The sequence below is a fragment of the Mauremys mutica genome, chromosome 11 (genome assembly GCF_020497125.1).
Source record: "Mauremys mutica isolate MM-2020 ecotype Southern chromosome 11, ASM2049712v1, whole genome shotgun sequence".
In the NCBI taxonomy this organism is placed as follows: Eukaryota; Metazoa; Chordata; order Testudines; family Geoemydidae; genus Mauremys; species Mauremys mutica.
Genome location: NC_059082.1, coordinates 38,513,316 through 38,533,720, shown reverse-complemented (window position 1 = coordinate 38,533,720; position 20,405 = coordinate 38,513,316). Strand labels below are relative to the sequence as shown.

At 50.5% G+C, this 20,405-nt stretch overlaps 1 protein-coding gene across 2 annotated transcripts; it reads right to left on the bottom strand.

Moving 5' to 3' along the window:
* Nucleotides 1-3,462: 3,462 nt before the first annotated feature.
* On the bottom strand, nt 3,463-13,023 carry FAM219B (family with sequence similarity 219 member B). Of its 2 annotated transcripts, none has more exons than XM_044979230.1 (6): nt 12,934-13,023; nt 9,660-9,759; nt 7,699-7,789; nt 6,043-6,120; nt 5,318-5,366; nt 3,463-4,394 (listed from the first exon to the last, which is right to left on the bottom strand). In XM_044979230.1, exons 1-6 carry the CDS (start codon nt 13,003-13,005, stop codon nt 4,236-4,238), a joined length of 549 nt encoding a protein of 182 aa, XP_044835165.1. In that variant the 5' UTR covers nt 13,006-13,023; the 3' UTR covers nt 3,463-4,235. The 2 variants fall into 2 exon arrangements, with proteins under 2 accessions (XP_044835165.1, XP_044835166.1); XM_044979231.1 differs by having other exon boundaries at nt 3,463-4,391.
* Between the last annotated feature and the right edge of the window lie 7,382 nt (nt 13,024-20,405).

Genomic DNA, 20,405 nt, shown 5'->3' with positions numbered 1-20,405 from the left:
CCCTAGGCACTGTCTGCACTTTATTTCAAAATGGGTATTAGGAAGATAAATGTGCCTGCGACCCCTGGGGGGAGGAGGGTCCCTCACCCAGGATCAAAGCTCTGAGCAGTCCCCCACCCCCTCCTTGCTTCTAGTACTTCATGCAAGTCACAAACAGAATCATAGAATATCAGGGTTGGAAGGGACCTCAGGAGGTCATCTAGTCCTGCCCCCTGCTCAAAGCAGGACCAATTCCCAACTAAATCATCCTAGCCAGGGATTGGTCAAGCCTGACCTTAAAAACCTCTAAGGAAGGAAATTCCACCACCTCCCTAGGTAACCCATTCCAGTGCTTCACCACCCTCCTAGTGAAAAAGTTTTTCCTAATATCCAACCTAAACCTCCTGAACTGCAACTTGAGACCATGAGGAGACCTAAGCCTGGCTGAATTCTGCCAGTTCTCTATTAAAAGTCAACCAGCAACTCTTTCAGTTGCACCAAGAAGTGTGGGCAATTGCTCCCAACTACAGCAAAACACACTGCTTGTGTAACACAATATCAAGTTTATTATAAACAAACACTTCCCTTGACCAGGAATATATAAAACTTTGTCATAGTTCTCTGTAGCAATACTTAAGACGTTAGATTTCTTTAGACGCTGGTTGTCCTCCGCATATCACAGCGGGACTGATTTAAGGCAGCTTTTTAACTTCATGTCAGAGAGATTCCCCCCCCTGTCTTCTGTCCTTGCCCTAAACCCACACACATAATGCTCACTACTTAACCTAGAGGTTCTGGACTTAAAAACTACATAGCCACAAGTCTCTTGTATTGTCTTGGTAGTTGAACAAGCACCATTAAAGAATGTTAGGCTAGAACAGAGATTAACTTTTAGCTAAAACAGCTCCCTGCAATTGACTGGGGGAGTATTTTCCACAGTAACAGGATCTGTAACAAAGGCCCTGAGATTTAGCAGGAAAGGGCACAGCATCATATTCCAACTCCCTGTTTTAACAAGTGAAAGGCAAGCAGGAAGTTAAGCACAGAACCAAGCAGCCAAACCTTTCAGGCCACTACTAATATGAGTGCACCTGTGCTGATGGGGAAATAAACCCGCCATATCCTTTTCACTGCTGTCCACCAGACATGGATGCAACATTTAGCCCTAAGTAAGGCAGCACACTTGGTGTGGCCCACAGCTTTAGAGGTGCCGTGAAATCCAAGCTCATTTATTCAACTGCTGGAATCAGGAAAGTGCCACTGAAAGCAGCCAGAGTCAGCCAACTTCTAGGCCCAGCCCATACAGGTACTTACAGAACAACCCTCTCCTCAAGGAGGAGATGTCAACAGAATGGGCTCAAGTGCACTGGTCTGGGACCATCCAGCTGAAAAAAGGTCACAAGGGGAGGGAACTCAACACACTTCATATATAAATGTAATCAGCTTCAGCCAGCAGAGAGAGGAGTCTCAACAACAGTTGGTGACGTGTGCCATCCCAGATTTTAGCATCAAGACATCCAGGGGAGGCTCTAGCAATTGCGCCGCCCCAAGCAGGGCGGCACGCCACGGGGGGGCGCTCTGGCGGTCGCCAGTCCCGCGGCTCCAGTGGAGCATCCGCAGGCATGCCTGCGGGAGGTCCACCCGAGCCGCGGGACCAGTGGACCCTCCGCAGGCATGCCTGCGGGAGGTCCACCGGAGCCGCCTGCCGCCCTCCCAGCGGCACGCCGCCCCAAGCGCGCGCTTGGCACGCTGGGGTCTAGAGCCGGCCCTGCAGACATCCTGTCCTTGAGGCCCCTATAACATCCAGGAGTCATTTTGGCACCCAAGCCAGCATCCCCTCTAGGCTGCAGCATTAGTGTCAGACTATGCTCAGTCCCCAAGATCTACATAATGATCAAAAGGCAACAGTAACTTGGAAATTGCTCCCTCCTCTGGCCATGACACCACATTCTGGACAAGAATGCTCAATCACTGCACACAGCTGAATACTAATGAAGAGACAGTGTAAAGGACAGGGCTAGGACAGCGGTGGTACAGAGACTACACTCCAGAGCTCAAAGCCTCACTGCCAATCAGTGAACGTCTGACTAGCAGAAAAAAATAAATAACATTTAAATATCAACCAAACAGCCCTTCAAGTGCTCCCATAGCATCATAATCTCTACATAAAAAAAATCTACTACTAAGAATTACTGTTCGTGTGCACAGTAAGCCAATGGCAGGGAAGTCACAGTTTTGGCTGCTATTCCTGTTCTGGAGGGCAAAGAATTAACAATGGAATTGAAACTAATGCTGAGCATTGTGGGAGGAGGCTCAGAATCCTCAAGCTATTTTGATGCAGATTGTTTTTTTTTTAAAGAATTAAACTTCCTTCATTTTTAGGGTAAGGACCAAATCTATCTTTATGAATTTTGTCCTTTTAGAGGAAGTCAGTTCATTGTATCATAATGCTCTAGGAGATCACACCAGCACAATGGATATATTTCAGAACTGTTTCAACAGACCACCATATTTGGGATTGGCTCACCAAAAAACAAATAAAAACCCCCCACAAAACGTGAAGGGAAGCAATCCTGACTGTATGCCATGATGCAGAGATTCATAGTCGACAGCATGAGTAAGAGCAGCACAAGACTCTGTCCTGATCTTGTATTTTTGTAACTTAAAAGTTATCAGTCAAGTTCACACTAAAACTTCTCACTCCTAAGTTCAGACCTTCTATGGCAGAGTAAACCCAGAGTAAAACTACTATGACCTAGTCAGAAGCCCCTAAAACCCACTAATAAACAGAAACTGACATGTCCTACAAGAGATGTTAGCGGGGTTTCTATATAATATGGTGTGCCACTGGTCCAGTCAGACAACTAGTAGCCAGTCACCTGATTAATCACATCAGATGCATGTATTGTAGAGTGCTCAGTAGGCAACATGGCAATCTTTAGCAGACAGCCTCTCAAATAAAGCAGCTCAAGACCCTGCCTACACCTGCCTTGACCCACATCACCTCACCCAGTCACTTCACGGTGCCTGCCCTGGTACTCAAAAGGAACAGCAAGCTTTGGTTTTGATCACTATGTATAGATTTAGTTCAAAGCAAACCCAGAGCAATTATAGATGCCATTACATCCATTAATCTAACTAGACACTTTTATCAGGCAGCCCTCCTCCTCCATTCACCTCTGCTGTTTCCCAGAGGAATTCCATCTCAGCTGGCCTACCTCAACCTCTCTGTCCCAGAGGGGCCCTGCAGTCTTCAAGCCAGGACTCATGAATACACCAAAGAAAATAAATAAATAAATGCAGACAGTTTGTTAGGTCACCTCTACAGAAGTGGGGATTAAAGGCCAGGGCCTGAAGTTGCTTACGAGATACACTCAGAAACTGTAGTGCTGCGGCAGTAATGGTACCATCCAGGATCTCACAGCAGCTCTAACCACCTTGAAAGCCCCATGACAAAGGTTTTGTTGTGGTGGGTTTTTTTTAAAAATAAAGGACAGTTAATGCTTTAGTCACTGAATAAAAACAACCAGTTAATGAGATGAACCCCAAAGAATGAAAGCAAATCATTTGAAATCCCACAGGATTAACAAAACGTGTGAGCAAACTGGATCACAGTATTCAAGAGCCTTTCAAGTAGCTTGTTTTAACATTGGGGAAATAGAAGTTCCTTCCTTCTCTGCTTACCTGCTAGATCCTGAGTTCAGAGTCTGTAAGGACATGGCAACCACCCAAGGCAGCACCAGATCCCGAACCCCAGCCTTGGCAGATGAGGAAAAGGAATGACTGTTTGCAGACTCAAGTGCCTTCATTTGCATTTCTCCAGCTTGTTAGGTTACTGATTTAGGACCTTTGCTGTTCCCCTTTACAAACAGCTTTGGAGTTCTCCTTTAAGAGTGAGAGTACGCACATGTTCTCTCTTCTCCCTCCTCCCCCAGCCAGCATGAAGCATCTTTCCACGCTCCAACACTTTCCACGTTCAGGGAACCTGAACAGCTACACATAATAGCTATATATTATATCACTATATGTAACAAAAAGTAGCTTTGGGATAATCAACTGTTGCTGCTCAACTTGAGCAGATGCCAATAACTGCAGCAGTGGCAGCATCCAGTTCTTCAGTCACTGAGCCCATTTCAGTTTCTGCCAGTGTTCAATGCTGAATGTAGTTGCCTCTATCAGGCATACTAATGTACTAAGAAACATGGTAGAAAGTGCTGGCCCTTGGCTTGTAGTGTGCAGCCCCGGTTGAGCAGTGCCTACTGGATTGTGCAGGAGAGAGACTCCCCGAAGCAACAGGGACAAGGTGACGAGGCAACAGGTTTTGGGGGAATGAGATCTAGGTCCTCATCGTCCGGGATCTCATCTAGGTGGTACCCGTCCTGCAGAAGCTGACGGCTTAGATCCTGGTTCACCTGCTGAGTGGGCGACAGAAGAGATAAGAACTCCTGAAGAATGTCAGTCAGTTGGGAACACTGAAGCCCTCCACTGCTCCACCTCCAATGAAAAGATGTTCCCTGTACTATGTGATGTCTATCATACCCTCTCCTGGTTGGGGTTGTCGTTTGCAAGTTAATTTCACTTGCATTTTTATTACACGCACACCCCCTCAGGAACCAAGCAATCAAGGTGGTCTGGTTAGAGGGCTGAGAGGGTTGATCTAAACTGAAAGGAACTTTTAAAACTAAGATCAAGTCTTAGCAAAAAAAAATAAAAAAAAAATACTGATTTAAACTCGAAGAGTCCCAAGTTTCCTGCATTGCCCCTGATCCCCAGCTCTCAGCCAGCAGCTTTCCACAGAGGAAGCAACACCAGCTGAGCAGAGAAGGTGCACACTGGAGGAAAGAGCTTTAATTCTTGGACTGCAGACACTGATGAACACGACACAGATCAGTGTTAGGGTTGCCACTCAAAGTCCTTTACAAAGTTAAGCCTGGGACAAACTGCTTCAGGGTCTGGAACGAGACAGGCTTTACATATCCGAATAGGAAATGGATAGGAATTTTTAGCAGTATCAAATAAAACTGTGGTTGATTTGTTTTGGGGTTGGGGGTGGAGAATTAAGCATCCCCTTGCAGCTTTGGACACCAGAACAGCATTATGCTATGGCAGGAGAATGGAAAATTTGAAACTGGCCAGTCTAGTTAACTGTCCAAGCTCAGTGAAGTCCACGAACAGCTTTAAGGAGTAAAGTAAATTACACTCCACATACTGAACTCTTTGCCATCAAGTACATGGCAACTGGACAAAGGGGATCGTTGGGTGGGGGCAGAATGAGAATGGATCCATGTGAAATATACAGGGGTGTGAGATACAATAAAACAAAACATTCTGGACTTGCCTCTGCAGAGGAGTAACCGGAGGAACATCTTGACTCCAGCTCCCCATCACTAAGAGAAGAATGCAACAGTCAGGTAAGCAAGAGAATGTGTGAAGCGCATCAACTGCTGCATCAGCTCTCAGTCAGTGGGCTGTGCATGGAGTCTGGTAGAGCATATGACCTCCTCCCCTGCCCAGCAAGCAGATAAGGGTATCTTTGAAGTGAAGGAGTGGAGAATGGCTCTTTACATTTGCACTGCAAATGAGCGTTTCAGCAGGGACCTCAGTGTCGGCATAGTCCTGCTGAAACACTCATTAGCAGTGCAAATATAAAGAGGGTCCTGCATCGCCCTCTCCAACAGGTGCCCACATGAGCCTAGATTACGGGTCAGCAAGGCATCAGTCCCACAAAGATAGGAATATAATTTGCAACTCAGGTTGTTAACATGTCCAACTCCCTCGGGGCTGTACTGCTGGCGGCAAGCAGATCAGTCACAAAGGTGGGAAGTCAGCCACTTCCCTTTACTTTACAGCCCCAGGTCAGCTCCCTTAATATAAGTGGACGTCTCTCCCTTCAAAAAGGAATCTCCATATAAATAGAGGCTGGCATAGCTTAGTCAGTTAGTAACTTGTGTCTTGAACAAAGTGTTGCTATGCAGGGGCTCAGATCCACCAAGCGGGCATCACTCAGTACCAAAGTACACCTACCTCAAAGCACCAAGCCACTGACACACACAAAGCTCTCACCTGTCTGAATCAAGGGACACCAGGTTCTCATCCGCTGTCTGGCTGAGCGCAGCATAGCCCTTGTTAAACTTCACTGACCTGGAGAGAGGTGCACAAATGAGCCTGCAACAGACATCTAGATGGGGAAGTGTGATCACAGATCTGAATGTCTGCCAGGCTAAGAACACGGGACAGGAGATACACTAGAGTGGACACTAGAGATGTCCTCTCTCACTTTACTGCCTAGGTCAGGGGTAGTCAATAGGTGGATCACAGGCCAAATCTGGACCACTAGATGCTTTTGAACAGACCCCGAAATATTTTTATTTACTTATTATCATTATTATTTTCTCTGGAGTCTAGACCTTGACCAAGAAATTTGGCCCTTGACAAAAAATAATTGACTAACCCTGGCCTAAGTATTGCTAATCTCAAGAAGAAAGACTCTCACAGCCACTATGGGCCACAGCAGCTAGAAATTAACTCCCTCTCCAACTTCAGGTGCTGCAATAAATTTAGCTGATTAATTCCTCAAAGCCAGACTATCACCGAGACCGAGAGGAGAAATACGTATCTTGTTAAAAGGATTTAATGTTTGTGAATGTGCTGGATTGACAGCTCTATGGCAGCATTTCCCAACTGTTGGCAACTCCTCATTCAAAGTCAATAATTTTCATGGCCTGCTTTTTCACTCTTCCTTTTAAAATACATGTATCAATGCTAACATTATAAGCCTATATAATTTGTGTGTTGTTTTTTAAGAGGCTAACAGAAAGAATAAGGGTGTGCAGGGAGTGGGGGAAGTGACATTTTCTTTGCCTAAGATTGTAATCAAGTTTTCAATACTTTGTGATCCCTCTGATTTTTGTGATCCCATGAGGGTTGCAACCCAGCAGTTGAGTTGTTCTAGAGGGTGATGTCCTCTGTTTTACCACAGAACAGCTACACCAGGGGTCAGCAACCTTTCAGAAGTGCTGTGCCGAGTCTTCAGGTATTCACTCTAATTTAAGGTTTCGCATGCCAGTAATACATTTTAATGTTTTTAGAAGGTCTCTTTCTATAAGTCTATAATATATAACTAAACTATTGTTGTATGTAAAGTGAATAAGGTTTTTAAAATGTTTAAGAAACTTCATTTAGAATTAAATTAAAATGCAGAGCCCCCTGGACTGGTGGCCAGGGCCCAGGCAGTGTGAGTGCCACTGAAAATCAGCTTGTGTGCCACGTTCGGCGCCCGGGACATAGGTTGCCTACCCCTGAGTTACACCATAGGCAGCAGCATCACAAGCTTCCTTATGCTGCCCCTTGCCAATGAGCCTCATGCCTGACCAGGAGGGACCACCTCTAGGAGCAAGACGACAGTTCAGGCAGTCATTTGCCTCTTAGCTGAGGCTGTCAACAAAGGGGTGGGGAGAGGAAGGGATGGGGCAGCACACAATTAGTGTGAACGGTGATCACTGGTTTGTGATGTGAACTCACACACTGGGAACTGACCAGAGACACTAACTCATTTCACATATACTGCTGACTACACACTACACACCTGAGCTGAATTAGAACAAGTGACCTAGAGGTCAAAGGCCCCATATCCTGCTCCTAATCCTCTGAGCTACCCAGTCTCTCAAATACATGTTTGAAAATACAGCTTGTCAACAGTGAAAAGAAATGGGCTCAAACCTCTTTGCTGCTGGCTTTGGTTGCTGTTGAACGGTTGCCCCCAGGATGCCTTTCCTCCGCAGCACCGCCTTCGCCATTTCTCGATGCTTCTCTGAAACCCAAACAAGGATGCTTACAACCCTGAACCCAACTGACCCATTCTCCTGGGGCAAGTTGTCATAAGTCATCGCTAACTAGAGCGCAGCTGCTTTAAATGCCTTTCACATGCAGTATATGGTACAGAAACTCAATTCCAACATGTCAATTCCTATCACTTTGATTGAAAGAGGCAGTTGATTTTGTTATCCATGTGGTCAGACGCACACTGCGGTGTCTTCCATTTGTTTAATTTAAAAGCCCCCTTGCCCCTGCCAGTCACATATGCTTCAGTGCCGAACAATATTAAACATGACTTGCTGACTAATGCCAACATTAGACACATCAACTGCCATTAATCTACATGTTTCCCTCAAAAAGATCCCCCACCTCTACAAAAGCCTGTGGAAACAGATTTGCCTTCAGGGCTTAATAGAAGGCCTGAGAAAACATCAGACGGGGGTGGGTGAGTGGTAGTGAAGCAAGATCCAGAGTCAAGAGCCCTCCACCAAGCATTGCCCATCTCCAGTCCCCACATGTTCAAATCTAGGGATGTCAGCAAAAGCACCTCAGCTGACTTCTGTTGCCTGGGCAGTAGACAGGCTCAGCTAGCCAGGACCCAACCTGTGTAAGGTTTTGGCAATCAAAGACAATACCTTGAACTGCAGCCAAAAAAGCAAGCAAGGAGAAGAGTCTAGAGAATTAGTGCAATGAGCTCCCTGCAACTCAAGCTGCCCAGCAATCCGGCATTTACATTCTCCACCATCTACAACTCCTCGGTGCACATGGCAGTTACCTAGCTTGGAAGATACAAAGGACAACCCTAGCAAGATCCACATCAGAAAAATGGTGGCAGTCACTTAGCCAGATGGACACGAAAGGCACTTTTGGCCACAGATGTTTCTGAATTTTTAGATAGCAATTGGGTTCAAAGCCCCGAGATTTGAAAGCCTTATGGACAAACTCAGTAATGGGGCCTAGGCAATCACCATAAGAGTTTCAAAATGCTTCCCCTATATTAAGGGCAGTCAGCTTTGATTTTAGCTTATGTGGAAGTCTTGAGTTATTCTGTCCCATTCAAATTATGATCCCTTCCTTAGTAATCCAATGGCAATATTCTATAGGCAGTCATGACAGAATTATGCAATACTACCTGCCTAGAGCAATCCAAGTTGATCATGATAAAAGATAGAAGTTCTCTTTGTTTTAATACAAATGGTTTAATTTGACCAAAACTTCTGGCACTAAACAGAAGATCTAGTTGACCAGTTATTCTAATTAAAGGGAAAGATCTAGGCTTTAACTTCTGATTTAAGGAGAACATTCCTTAGATGGAAAAAATTATTACCAAGCAGTGCAATGCATAACTTGAACTCCCTCAGTGCAAGGTTTACAATGTGAGGGACCCATCAGTCTCTGCAGTGGGCTACTCATTTGCTTCTCTTGTGAGCCATATTTTGAGTTTGGGACTGGGACAGAACCAGACTGAGAGGCCTGGAGAGAGAAGGCTTTATTCACAAAACAGGCATGGGACAGGCAGTGCTAGCTTCTGCCATGCAGTCCACCAATGGACTGTCACCCATCCCTAGCACAACCACCTTAAAGGGAGGCAGGCTCCATGACCCATTCAGTCCCTGGCCTCTCTGCTGAAACTGTCAATAACCATAGCAACTGCAGTGATAGAAAACCACAAAATGTTTACTAAACCTGGCTTAATTTTCAGTTCAACTCATTTCACACAGACGGTACAAGTTACAGTCACTACTGACCTGGCCTGAGCTGAACCATTAACCTGGAGGTGAAATGCTCCATTACCCTCCCCTGACCCTCAGATGGGAACTTGCTAGGGAGATGGGGACTCTGTGGCAGCCCAGGCCATTACTTACGCAGTTTGGCATGAATGGAGGAAGCTTTGGTCATGATGTATGGGCCCCTTTTTTCCACTGCATCACTCTCCCTGTTTGTCCTCTTGTTCTCCATCTGGGCCTGCCGGAGAGAAAACAAGCAAGGGCAGAGCAGGTCAGCCAGCATCACTAGATACAAGGACAGACAGATGCTGTTCAAGGTGTCTGCAGTTACTTTCAGTATTTCTAGGGAACCCATAGCTATAACAACATACTCAACGACAACAGCAACCTCTCGCCACAGCAATTCAAGAGAGCTGAAAGGGGGAAACCTTACTCTCTTCCAGGCCCTATGCCTGCTGTGAAACTGGAAAGATGGGAGAAGTGTAGGAACAGAGAGAAAGATGGTCCATCGATACATGAGATTTTTGGGAGGGAACTGGAGATGTTAAATTAAAGACAACTCGTATGGCTGTGATAATAAGCTTCCTTGTAAATCTGTCTTCAACAAAAAATATAGAAAAAGGGATTTCACAATTGCACTGTAGCCAACCCAACCATTCCAAAATCATGAGATTTTTTAAATCTAATGATTTTTAAAGCCAATTTGGGGTTTGGGTTTTTTTAGTCTTTTCAAGCTTATCCCCACCCTGATAAGAAAGCTAAGCTTGTAGATCATTTAAAAAGCAAAAGTAAGATTCTCATGTAATCATATAAGTCCAAGACCAGGGCCTTAAGGAAAAACGCCAAATATTGTGAGATTTTGACAAAAATCGTAAGAGTTCACAACAAAAAGAAAACTTTGCAAAATAGCATATTAAAGGACCCAGTAGGGCCATTCTTATGAATTGACTAATGCAGGGGTTCTCAACCTTTTTCTCTTTGAGGTCCCCCTCGACAGAAACTCCAGGGCCCAGTGCAGGCAGAGGGGCCTCAGGGCAGGGGCCTTGGGCATAGGTGTAGTTTGACTTATATTACGGGTTAGCAGGGGCCAGAAAGGATCAAGCCACCACCACATGGTGGGGTCCAGGGAGGTAGCACCACCTCCACCCCCTGACTCACCTCAGCAGGCCACCCAGCCTGTCTAGGTTTGGGGACGGGGGAAGCACACAACCCAAAAATTACAACTAAAAAGTGGAGGGCTTAGCTCAAAAAGTTTGAAAACAGATTAAGGTGCAGGGAGGACCAATGCCCAGACAGATTTTTGCCCCAGATCCCTAAATGGCCCCCTCAAGGATTGAGCTCACAACCCTGGGTTTAGCAGGCCAATGCTCAAACCACTGAGCTATCCCACAGCTAGGGGCTGTGTGCAGATAAGGGGTAGCTCAAGGTGCAGGGAGGGGGTAGCTGGGGCTGTGTGAACACAGAGGGTGGCTGTGGGTGCAGGAAGGCAGGTGGCTAGGGGCTGTGTGCGGGCAGGAGGGTCGCTCAGGGTGCAGGGAGGTGGGTGGCTAGGGGCTGTGTGCGGGCAGGAGGGTCGCTCAGAGTGCAGGGAGGCGGGTGGCTAGGGGCTGTGTGCGGGCAGGAGGGTCGCTCAGACTGCAGGGAGGCGGGTGGCTAGGGGCTGTGTGCGGCCATGGGGGTAGCACAAGGTGCAGGGAGGGGGGTGGCTAGGGGCTGCGTGCGGGCAGGGGATAGTTCATGGTGCAGGGAATGTGTAGGTCAGGGTGTATGGAGAGGAGTATTAGGGGCTACATACTGGGAGGACTCCCTGGTGGTCCCTGTTCCCGGAGGGGTCTGCCAGCCACAGAGTCGGGTCTCTTACTGGTTGCCTCCGTGGGAGTAAAGGGGGCTGGGAGCTGAGAAGCAGCTTCAAACCAGGGCACCAGCAGGAGAGCAGGGAATGCTGCCACTGCCTGCTCCATGGCATCATCTAGAGAAGCAGCTGCCCCGCACTGCCTGGCTCCGGCTTCCCACCTCCTACTTGACCAAGAGAGGAGATAGTGGGGAGGTGTGGAGCTGCTTCCAGGACTGCCATGCTCATGCGCTGTAGATCTTTTTGGGGGGAAATGCCCTCCATGTCCCCAACTCTGCCCATGGGCTCTGGGCTTTTGCCCCACAGGGAGCACCAGGGCTCGGGGCTCTGGGATTCAGCCCCGCACCTCCTTGCTTCAGCCCCATGAGGGGTGCTGGGAATTGGGGCTTCAGCTCTACACCTCCCAGATTCAGCCCCGTGGGGGCACCAGGAATCGGGGCTTCAGCCTCACAGGGGGGCACCAGGAATTGAGGCATTAGTTCCACACCTCCCAGCTTCAGCCTGCAGGGGATGCTGTGAATCAGGGCTTCAGCCCACAGGGGTCACCGGTAATCGGGGCTTCAGCCCCATGCCTCCCAGCTTCAGCCCTGCAAGGGGCACCAGGGATCAGAGCTTCAGCCTGGGGCCCCACAGCCCCTTGAAAGGGCTCACAGATCCCCAGGGAGCCACAGACCCCAAGTTGAGAACCGCTGGACTAATGAATAAAAACATACAGTAACTATGAGTTGTGGCAGGGAGACAACCCTAATTCTTGATGTAACCATGGTTTTTGATGCTAGCTCCTCAAACACACACGTGAATATCTTTATGTATGTGAACAGGCTTGGGAGAAACTGATTTTTTAAAATAAATTTTGATGGATAATATTGAGTTATTTTAAAGCATTCCCCTCCCCCAATTTTCCATCTGTTTAAATTTTCACCATTGTTGGAAATCACTGGGGGGGAGGTCACACAATTGACAGTAGAGAAAGAGATTAAAAAATTAAAGCTTTATAACAAAAAACATACAACGCAAATATTCTTAAACCAAGCTCGTGTTCTCGAGCAGTGTTTTCCCTACTTTGCCTATGGGTAAGTTTTGTTATTATTGACTGAAGTATTTGTAACTGAATTTGACGTTTACGGGCAAAAGTCTAATCTCTGTAGGCCTAGGCAGAGCCAGACCCCGCTGAGTTGATGGCACCAGCGACAGCACCAATAAGGCCCTGCAAAGAGCCAGTCTCTCCATTAGCGCCCCAGCAGCCACGTTCGATCGGGAGAAGCCGAATAGCCCGGGGCGAGCAGACACCCCGACGCGGGGACTCGGCGGGATCAGACGCGCTGGCCGAGCCGGACGGACCCCGCTCCCAAGGGGAGACGCGAGCCCGTGACGCCCACAAGGGACCCACGCGGCTGCCTGTGCGCGGGCCCGGCTCTGCTCGCAGCCGCGGCGCCTCGGGTCAGCGGGGGGAGGAAAGCGGAGCCCCCGCCCCGTGGGGTCGGTAAGGGCGGTGGCAGGGGAGCCCGCCGGGCGGACACTTCCCTCAGACCCGCCCCGCCCAGGGCCGCGGCTCCTCACCATCCCGGCGCTGGCTCCGGGCTGGGTCCCGGGAGCCCGGCTCGCGCCACCGCCGCCATCCCCCGTCGCCATGGTGGTCGCTGGCGGAGCCCCACCCCCTCATTTGCATACTCACGGGTCATGAATAATTAACCAGCCGCCGTCTCACCTGATCGTCCTTGACGTACGGAACCGAAAGCGAGGCGGCCCATTCAATGCATGGCGGAGTCCCGCCCCCGCCCCTCAAACCAATGTCTATTGGCTGCTGTGGGACAAACAAGCCAATCCCAGATGACCAACCTCTTTCACCCGGAAATAGAGAGGCAACGTCCTCATCACCCCTTCTGGAAGTGGGGGAGGGGGAGGGGGAGGGAAGAGTTCCAGACCATCTTCCTGGTGCTGCTGTCGCTGGTGCGTCTCCCATGCCTGTCCCGGGCTGCGACATGTGCGTTCCTCCGACGAGGCAGCAGGTGGCGCTGCCCCCCCCCCCGCCTCGGGGCTGCACGTGGTGGAAGTGAGGAGGGGCCGGGTAGTTCGCACACGGGGGCGCTACAGGTTGGCTCCTGGCTGCTGCTTGAGGAGCACCTAACGCAGCCAGGGACTGTTGAGGGCGGGCCACCAGTGGGGTGCCCGTGCCCACCTGTGTGTGTAGGGGGCATTCAGCGCGAGGAGCTGCCTGACCCCTTACTGTGGGGGGGGGGGGGGTGAACAGGGCGTCAGGGTTCAAGTGGTGGAGGCACCGCAGAGAAGGACCAGCAGCCGGTGAACTGCCAGGCTCCTCGCCTCTCAGCTTTTCCTGTCCTGTGCTGCTCTTCACTCCTTATCCAGCTGCCAGTGAGGGCGGGCTGGGACTTGAATTTCTAATGTAAACCACATGCAGAAAAGGTTCTTCTCTATATATGATAAAGTAGCACCAAAAAAAAGAAGGGAGGGGTCTTTTCATGGTTTCAGAGCCCCATTACACTGCTCCATCCATCTCTACTGGGACCACGTTCTCCTGGGGTATAGATACAATTCATCCTCCTTTTTTTGCTCCCTTCTAGCCTTGTCTCAGAACTCCTCAACACTTACATAGAGTAGAAGGCACTGTATCCATTCTGCCCTGCTCTCAGCATAGTACAAATTCTGAACTAGATAGCCTGCTGTCCTGCAGAAATGGGCTTCTTTAAGGAATATAGAAATATATTATGATTCCTGCTGGCTGCCCAAGTTTCCAGAAAGGTGGGGGAAGGAGAGAGGATGGTTGGTTGACTAGAAAAGAGCAGAGCTGCAGAAAGCCTACTGAAATCTCAGAGTAGCATAGAAAACAAACCATCATGCCCAAAAGGATTATTACTGCCCCATTGGATAGCAATATTGCATAAATATTTACACAGAGGGCAATTAAGGTCCAGCTACTTAAGGAAGCAACAGATGCTTCAACCCATGAATGTAGCATAAAAAGTTTGAGCTGTATTTGAAGAAAGAGACATGATAGGCTAAAGAGGCTGGATAAAGATGTCAAGGGATCATGTGACCTCAGTTGTCTTCTCTAGGAAACCTTCTGGTTAAACAGGATTGTGAGAAGTTGTTAGCTGACAATGCTGATTTTGACCAGAGGGGGTCTCCCCCCATCCTTCATGTCATGCTGGTAGTTCATTAGATTTCTGCAGTAATGGAAGGAAACGGTAATATAAGCATTTTCATATTTTCTTTCCTATGAAAACTGCCATAAACAGACTGAAATGCATTTGTGTCTGGCCACTAAAAGGGTGGATTTTTATTTAACTAGCCCATGGCTCTGTTTCACAAAAAGTGGTGCTGAATGTTTGGATTATCCAGAGGGCTTCGGATGGTTAAACTTCATAGCAGCAAGCAGATTTACCCATGGTGCAATTTCCAAAGTGAATGCTAACAGAAGTTACACGCTCCTATAACCTTAGTCCCAACTATGATACATTTTAAATTAACCTACCAAGATGGACAATCCACAGTGCAGACAATTTTAATCTTAATCCTTTGAGGAAGGCTAGGGATTAGGTGATTTGAAAGAGGGCTGCTAAATTGAAGGGAAGTCAATAGGTGCAACATACAAACCATTGTACGCCTGAGAGATCCTGAGACAGGCTAGGGTAGGATCTGTTTGTATATTATTACTTTGTATTTTTTTTAACATCCTCTGCAACAAATGCTTTCCAAGAATATAAATTACATCTTACTTTTAGTCCTGTTACTGTGTATCCCATTCCTCCCAGGCCCCACAATTTCTGACTTATAAAGCATTAATAAATGCCACACTTGTAAAATTGTGTCTTACACATAAGGATTTAATCTCTCTGAGAATCTGTGTATTACAGACAGAAAAAACGGTTACTTACCTTTGTAACTGTTGTTCTTCGAGATGTGTTGCTCATATCCATTCCAGTTAGGTGTGTGCGCGCCGCATGCACTTTCGTCGGAAAACTTTTACCCTAGCAACCCCAGTGGGTCGGCTGAGCGCCCCCTGGAGTGGCGCCATAACGGCACCGCATATATACCTCAGCCGACCCACCCGACCCTCAGTTCCTTCTTGCCGGCTACTCCGACAGTGAGGAAGGAGGGTGGGTGTGGAATGGATATGAGCAACACATCTCGAAGAACAACAGTTACAAAGGTAAGTAACCGTTTTTTCTTCTTCGAGTGATTGCTCATATCCATTCCAGTTAGGTGATTCCCAAGCCGTACCTAGGCGGTGGGGTTGGAGTGAGACGTGGCGGTATGCAGGACCACAGAGCCAAAGGCTGCGTCATCTCTCGACTGTTGGACCAGGGCGTAGTGTGAGGCGAAAGTATGGACGGACGACCAGGTCGCCGCTCGGTATATCTCTTGTATAGATACTTGTGCCAGAAAGGCAGCGGAGGACGCCTGGGCCCTGGTAGAGTGGGCGGTGAGATGGCCCAAAGGGACATTAGCCAAATTATAGCAGGTGCGAATGCACTCTGTGAGCCACGAGGAGATTCGCTGCGACGAGACAGGAAGACCTCGCATCCGGTCAGCAATTGCCACAAACAGTTGCGGGGATTTGCAGAACGGTCTTCTCCGATCAACATAGAAAGCCAACGCCCTGCGAACATCGAGGGAGTGAAGTCGTTGCTCTCGCGGAGATGCGTGAGGCTTCGGAAAGAAAACTGGAAGGAAGATATCCTGGTTATTGTGGAACGCGGACACTACCTTCGGGAGAAACGCCGGATGTGGACGTAGCTGCACCTTGTCCTTATGAAAAACGGTGTACGGCGGGTCCACCATGAGCGCTTTGAGCTCAGAGACCCGCCTGGCTGATGTGATAGCCACGAGAAAAAATGTCTTCCATGAGAGGTACAGCAAGGAGCAGGTGGCCAGCGGCTCAAAGGGCGGAGACATGAGCCTGTTGAGGACCAGATTGAGGTCCCAGGTGGGAGTCGGATGACGCACCTCGGGGTAGAGACGATCAAGGACTTTCTGAAGCGAGTAGTCAGCGGGTGAGAGAACAGCGTATATCCTCCCTCACCGGGGTGGAAAATGGCCGCTAAGTGCACTTTGATGGAGGACAGTGCAAGACCTTGCTGTTTCAGCGACCAGAGATAGTCAAGGACCATCGGAAGCGGGAGTTTCGAAGGAATAGCGTCACGCGCTTGAGCCCAGCAAGCGAAGCGCTTCCACTTGGCCAGGTAGGTAGATCGAGTGGAAGGCTTTCTGCTGCTCAATAAAACGTGCTGCACGGGAGCAGAGCAGCGCAACTCCGTCTGGTCTAGCCACTGAGGAGCCACGCCGTGAGGTGAAGGGCCGGCAGGTCCGGGTGACGGAGAGTGCCGTGATCTTGTGTTATAAGATCTGGGTGAAGCGGCAGAGGAATTGGGCTGGCTACCGATAGACGGAGCAGCGTGGTGAACCAGTGTTGCCTGGGCCATGCTGGCGCAATTAAGATGAGACGTGCCTTGTCCCGTCGGAGCTTCAGCAGGACCTTGTGTATGAGGGGAAACGGAGGAAAGGCGTAGAACAGGTGACGAGTCCATGGAAGGAGAAACCCGTCCGACAGAGAGCCCGGTGCCAGGCCTTGAAAGGAGCAAAACTCCTGGCATTTGCGGTTCAATCGGGACGCAAACAAGTCTACATGGGGAAATCCCCACTGTTGGAAAATGGCATGAGCGATGTCTGCTCTCAGCGACCACTCATGGCAGAGAAAGGACCTGCTCAGGCGATCCGCGATGGTGTTCTTGACGCCAGGAAGGAACGACGCCACCAGATGTATCGAGTGGGCTATACAGAATTCCCACCTCGTCGCAGAGGGGGGATGAGCGGGTCCCGCCTTGCTTGTTGATATAGTACATGGCCGTTGTGTTGTCCGTAAAGACCGAGACACAACGGCCGTGGAGGCGAGTTTGGAACGCCCAGCATGCCAGGCGTACTGCCCGGAGCTCCCTGACGTTGATGTGCATGTTCAATTCCTGCAGCGACCAAAGGCCTTGAGTCCGAAGATCGCCGAGATGGGCTCCCCATCCAAGGGACGAGGCGTCCGTTGTCAGGGACAGGGAAGGTTGAGGAGCCTGGAATGGGACCCCCGCACATACGTGGGAAGGGGTCAGCCACCAATCCAGGGATTGAAGGACACCCGCTGGGATGGTGAGTAGGGTATCCAGAGGGTCCCTTTGTGGTCGGTATCTGGAGTGGAGCCACAGCTGAAGCGGGCGGAGGCGGAGCCTGGCAAACGGAGTCACGTGTGTGCAAGCCGCCATGAGACCGAGGAGGCGGAGACAAGCACGGGCCGAGGTCATCCGAGAGGCCTGTAGGTCGCGGATTAGCTGCGTAAGGGCCTGGAACCGGAGCTGCGGAAGGAAGGCTCTGGCTAGAGAGGAGTCCAGGGTCGCGCCAATAAAATCCAACCTCTGAGTTGGAACTAAGGTAGACTTTTCTATGTTGAGAACTAGGCCCAGGCTCGTGAATAAGTTCTTGATCTCTGCGACCTGTTGCTGGACCGTGGCCTGCGAGTCCCCCCTGATGAGCCAGTCGTCCAGGTAGGGAAAAACGGAGATGCCGCGTCGACGGAGGTGGGCGGTGACAACGGCCATGCACTTTGTGAACACCCTTGGGGCCGTGGAGAGGCCGAAGGGGAGGACCGCAAACTGGAAGTGTAGGTGAGCGATTGTGAAGCGGAGAAAGCGTCTGTGCGGTGGGAAGATGGCGATATGAAAATAAGCGTCCTTCATATCGAGGGCGGCATACCAGTCTCCCGGATCCAAAGTAGGGATAATGATCCCGAGGGATACCATGCGGAACTTCAACTTCAGCATGTATTGCGTTGAGGTCTCGCAGGTCGAGGATGGGTCGAAGGCCTCCTTTGGACTTGGGGATCAAAAAATAACGGGAATAAAACCCCTTGCCCCGTTCCGCGTCCGGAACCTTCTCGACCGCTCCGATGGCTAGGAGCGAATGAACCTCTTGTAAGAGGAGTTGCTCGTGAGAGGGGTCCCTGAAGAGGGACCGGGAAGGAGGGTGGGAAGGTGGAGGTGAAACGAATTGGAGTTGGTAACCACGTTCCACAGTGCGCAGGACCCAGGCATCAGTGGTCAGCCGAGCCCACGCTGGGAGGAAATAGGAGAGGTGGTTGGAAAAGGGTAGGGAGGGATCTGGAGAGAGATCCGGTATGTCGTCCCCGGGCGCATCTCCAAAAGGATGGTTTAGGATCCGATGGCTTAGAAGGGGTTCGCCCTTGGGACGGTTGGTTGCCAGGCCGTTGCCCACGGCCCCCGCGACCCCGCCGCCGACCAGAGTCTTGCCTGTAGCGAGGCATATAGTAAGGGCAGTTAAACTGGGGAGGGAACGGACGCCTCTGGGTAGCCGGGGTATGCATCCCCAAAGTACGGATGATAACCCTGTTGTCCTTTAGATTTTGAAGCTTGGAGTCCGTCTTTTCTGAGAAGAGCTCCTTCGAATCAAAAGGAAGGTCCTGAATGGTGTATTGAACTTCAGGAGGAAGCGTCGAACTCTGGAGCCAAGAGATTCGGCGCATGGTAACACCCAAGGCTACAGTACGTGCTGCCGAGTCAGCCGCGTCTAAGGAGGCCTGTAACGAGGTGCGTGCTACCTTTTTATCTTCCTCTACGAAGGCTGCAAACTCCTGTCGGGAATCCTGAGGCAGGAGCTCTTTGTATTTCTCTACCTCAGCCCAAGTGTCATGGCCGTAACGGCTTAGCAAGGCCTGCTGGTTAGCCACACGGATCTGTAGGGCACCGGCAGAGTAGACCTTGCGACCAAGCAAGTCCATGCGCTTGGCCTCCTTTGACTTAGGAGCCGGGCCTTGCTGGCCGTGCCGCTCTTTGTCGTTGACAGACTGCACCACCAAGGACGAGGGGGCAGGGTGCACATACAAATACATGGTCCCTTCCAGGGGATACGAGCATCTGCGTTCCACCCCTCGGGCTGTGGGCGCAATAGACGACGGAGTCTGCCATAAGGTATCAGCGTTCGCCTGGATAGTCCTTATGAAGGGAAGAGCTATGCGGGTTGGAGCGTCCGCGGACAAAATGGTCACTATCGGATCACTCACTTCCGATACCTCCTCAGCCTGCAGATCCATTCGCAGTGCCACCCTGCGAAGGAGCTCTTGGTGCGCCCGTAAGTCAATTGGCGGGGGACCTGCTGATGACGAGCCTGCCACCGCCTCATCCGGGGGAGAGGAGGAGGAAGAAGTGCCGGGCAGGATGGCGTCTTGGTCAGCATCCGGGCCGTGTGAAGGTTCCTGCTCCAGAGGTTCCTGGGCAGGCTGATTCCCTTCCTCCGCACCGGATGGTACCTCAGTGTCAACTGGGGGGCGGTTTATAGTAGCCTCTGGGATGCGTGACTTGTGCGGTACGGTACGCATAGGAGGCACAGGAGGACCTTGGCTTTGGTGGTAGGCCCAAGGGGTCCAATAACCCCACTGATTTGGGTCCTGGTCTGCGGGATGGGACTGCCAGAAAACTCCCGAAGGGACCTGAGAGTCATGGTCATCGACATAGTAGCTGTCGGCGTGCGAAGAGGCCGAGGCGTGTCGAGAGGGCCAAGGTGGAGCAGATAAGCCTTGCGCCGAAGTGCCCACGGATCTCATTTCCCGCCTTTGTGGTGAACGGTGCCGGGAGGCATCTCGATATCGAGAGCAGGAGCAAGAATGGGACCTGCGACCGGCGCGGTGCCGGGAGGTCGACCGGGATCTCCATGATCGGTGCCGGGAGCGACTCCGCGAGTAGCGACGGCCATATTGGTACCGAGAGCTTGATCGGTGCCGGGAGTGACGAGTCGGAGAGCGAGAGAATGACCGGTGCCGCGAGTCTGATCGGTGCCGCGTGGTTGAGCGGTGCCGGGACTGCGAGCGGCGGTGCGATCGGCGCCCAGATAGGGATCGGCGCCGAGAGCGGGAGCGGCGTCGAGAGCGGGAGCGGCGCCGGTCAGAGTCGGTGCCGGCAGGTGGCTTAAACATGGACGGCTTGCCTATGGAGTGGGGCGCCCGCACCGGCGGCGCC

Bases quoted from the DNA above. Each gene is read 5' to 3' on its own strand.
- FAM219B (XM_044979230.1), bottom strand. From the start codon at position 13,005: ATGGCGACGGGGGATGGCGGCGGTGGCGCGAGCCGGGCTCCCGGGACC. The intron at 6,121-7,698 runs GTTTGAGCCCAT...ACCTCTCTCCAG, and splicing joins CCAAAGCCAGCAGCAAAGAG to GTCAGTGAAGTTTAACAAGG. The intron at 4,395-5,317 runs GCAAGTCCAGAA...TCGCCCACTCAG, and splicing joins CCGGTTACTCCTCTGCAGAG to CAGGTGAACCAGGATCTAAG.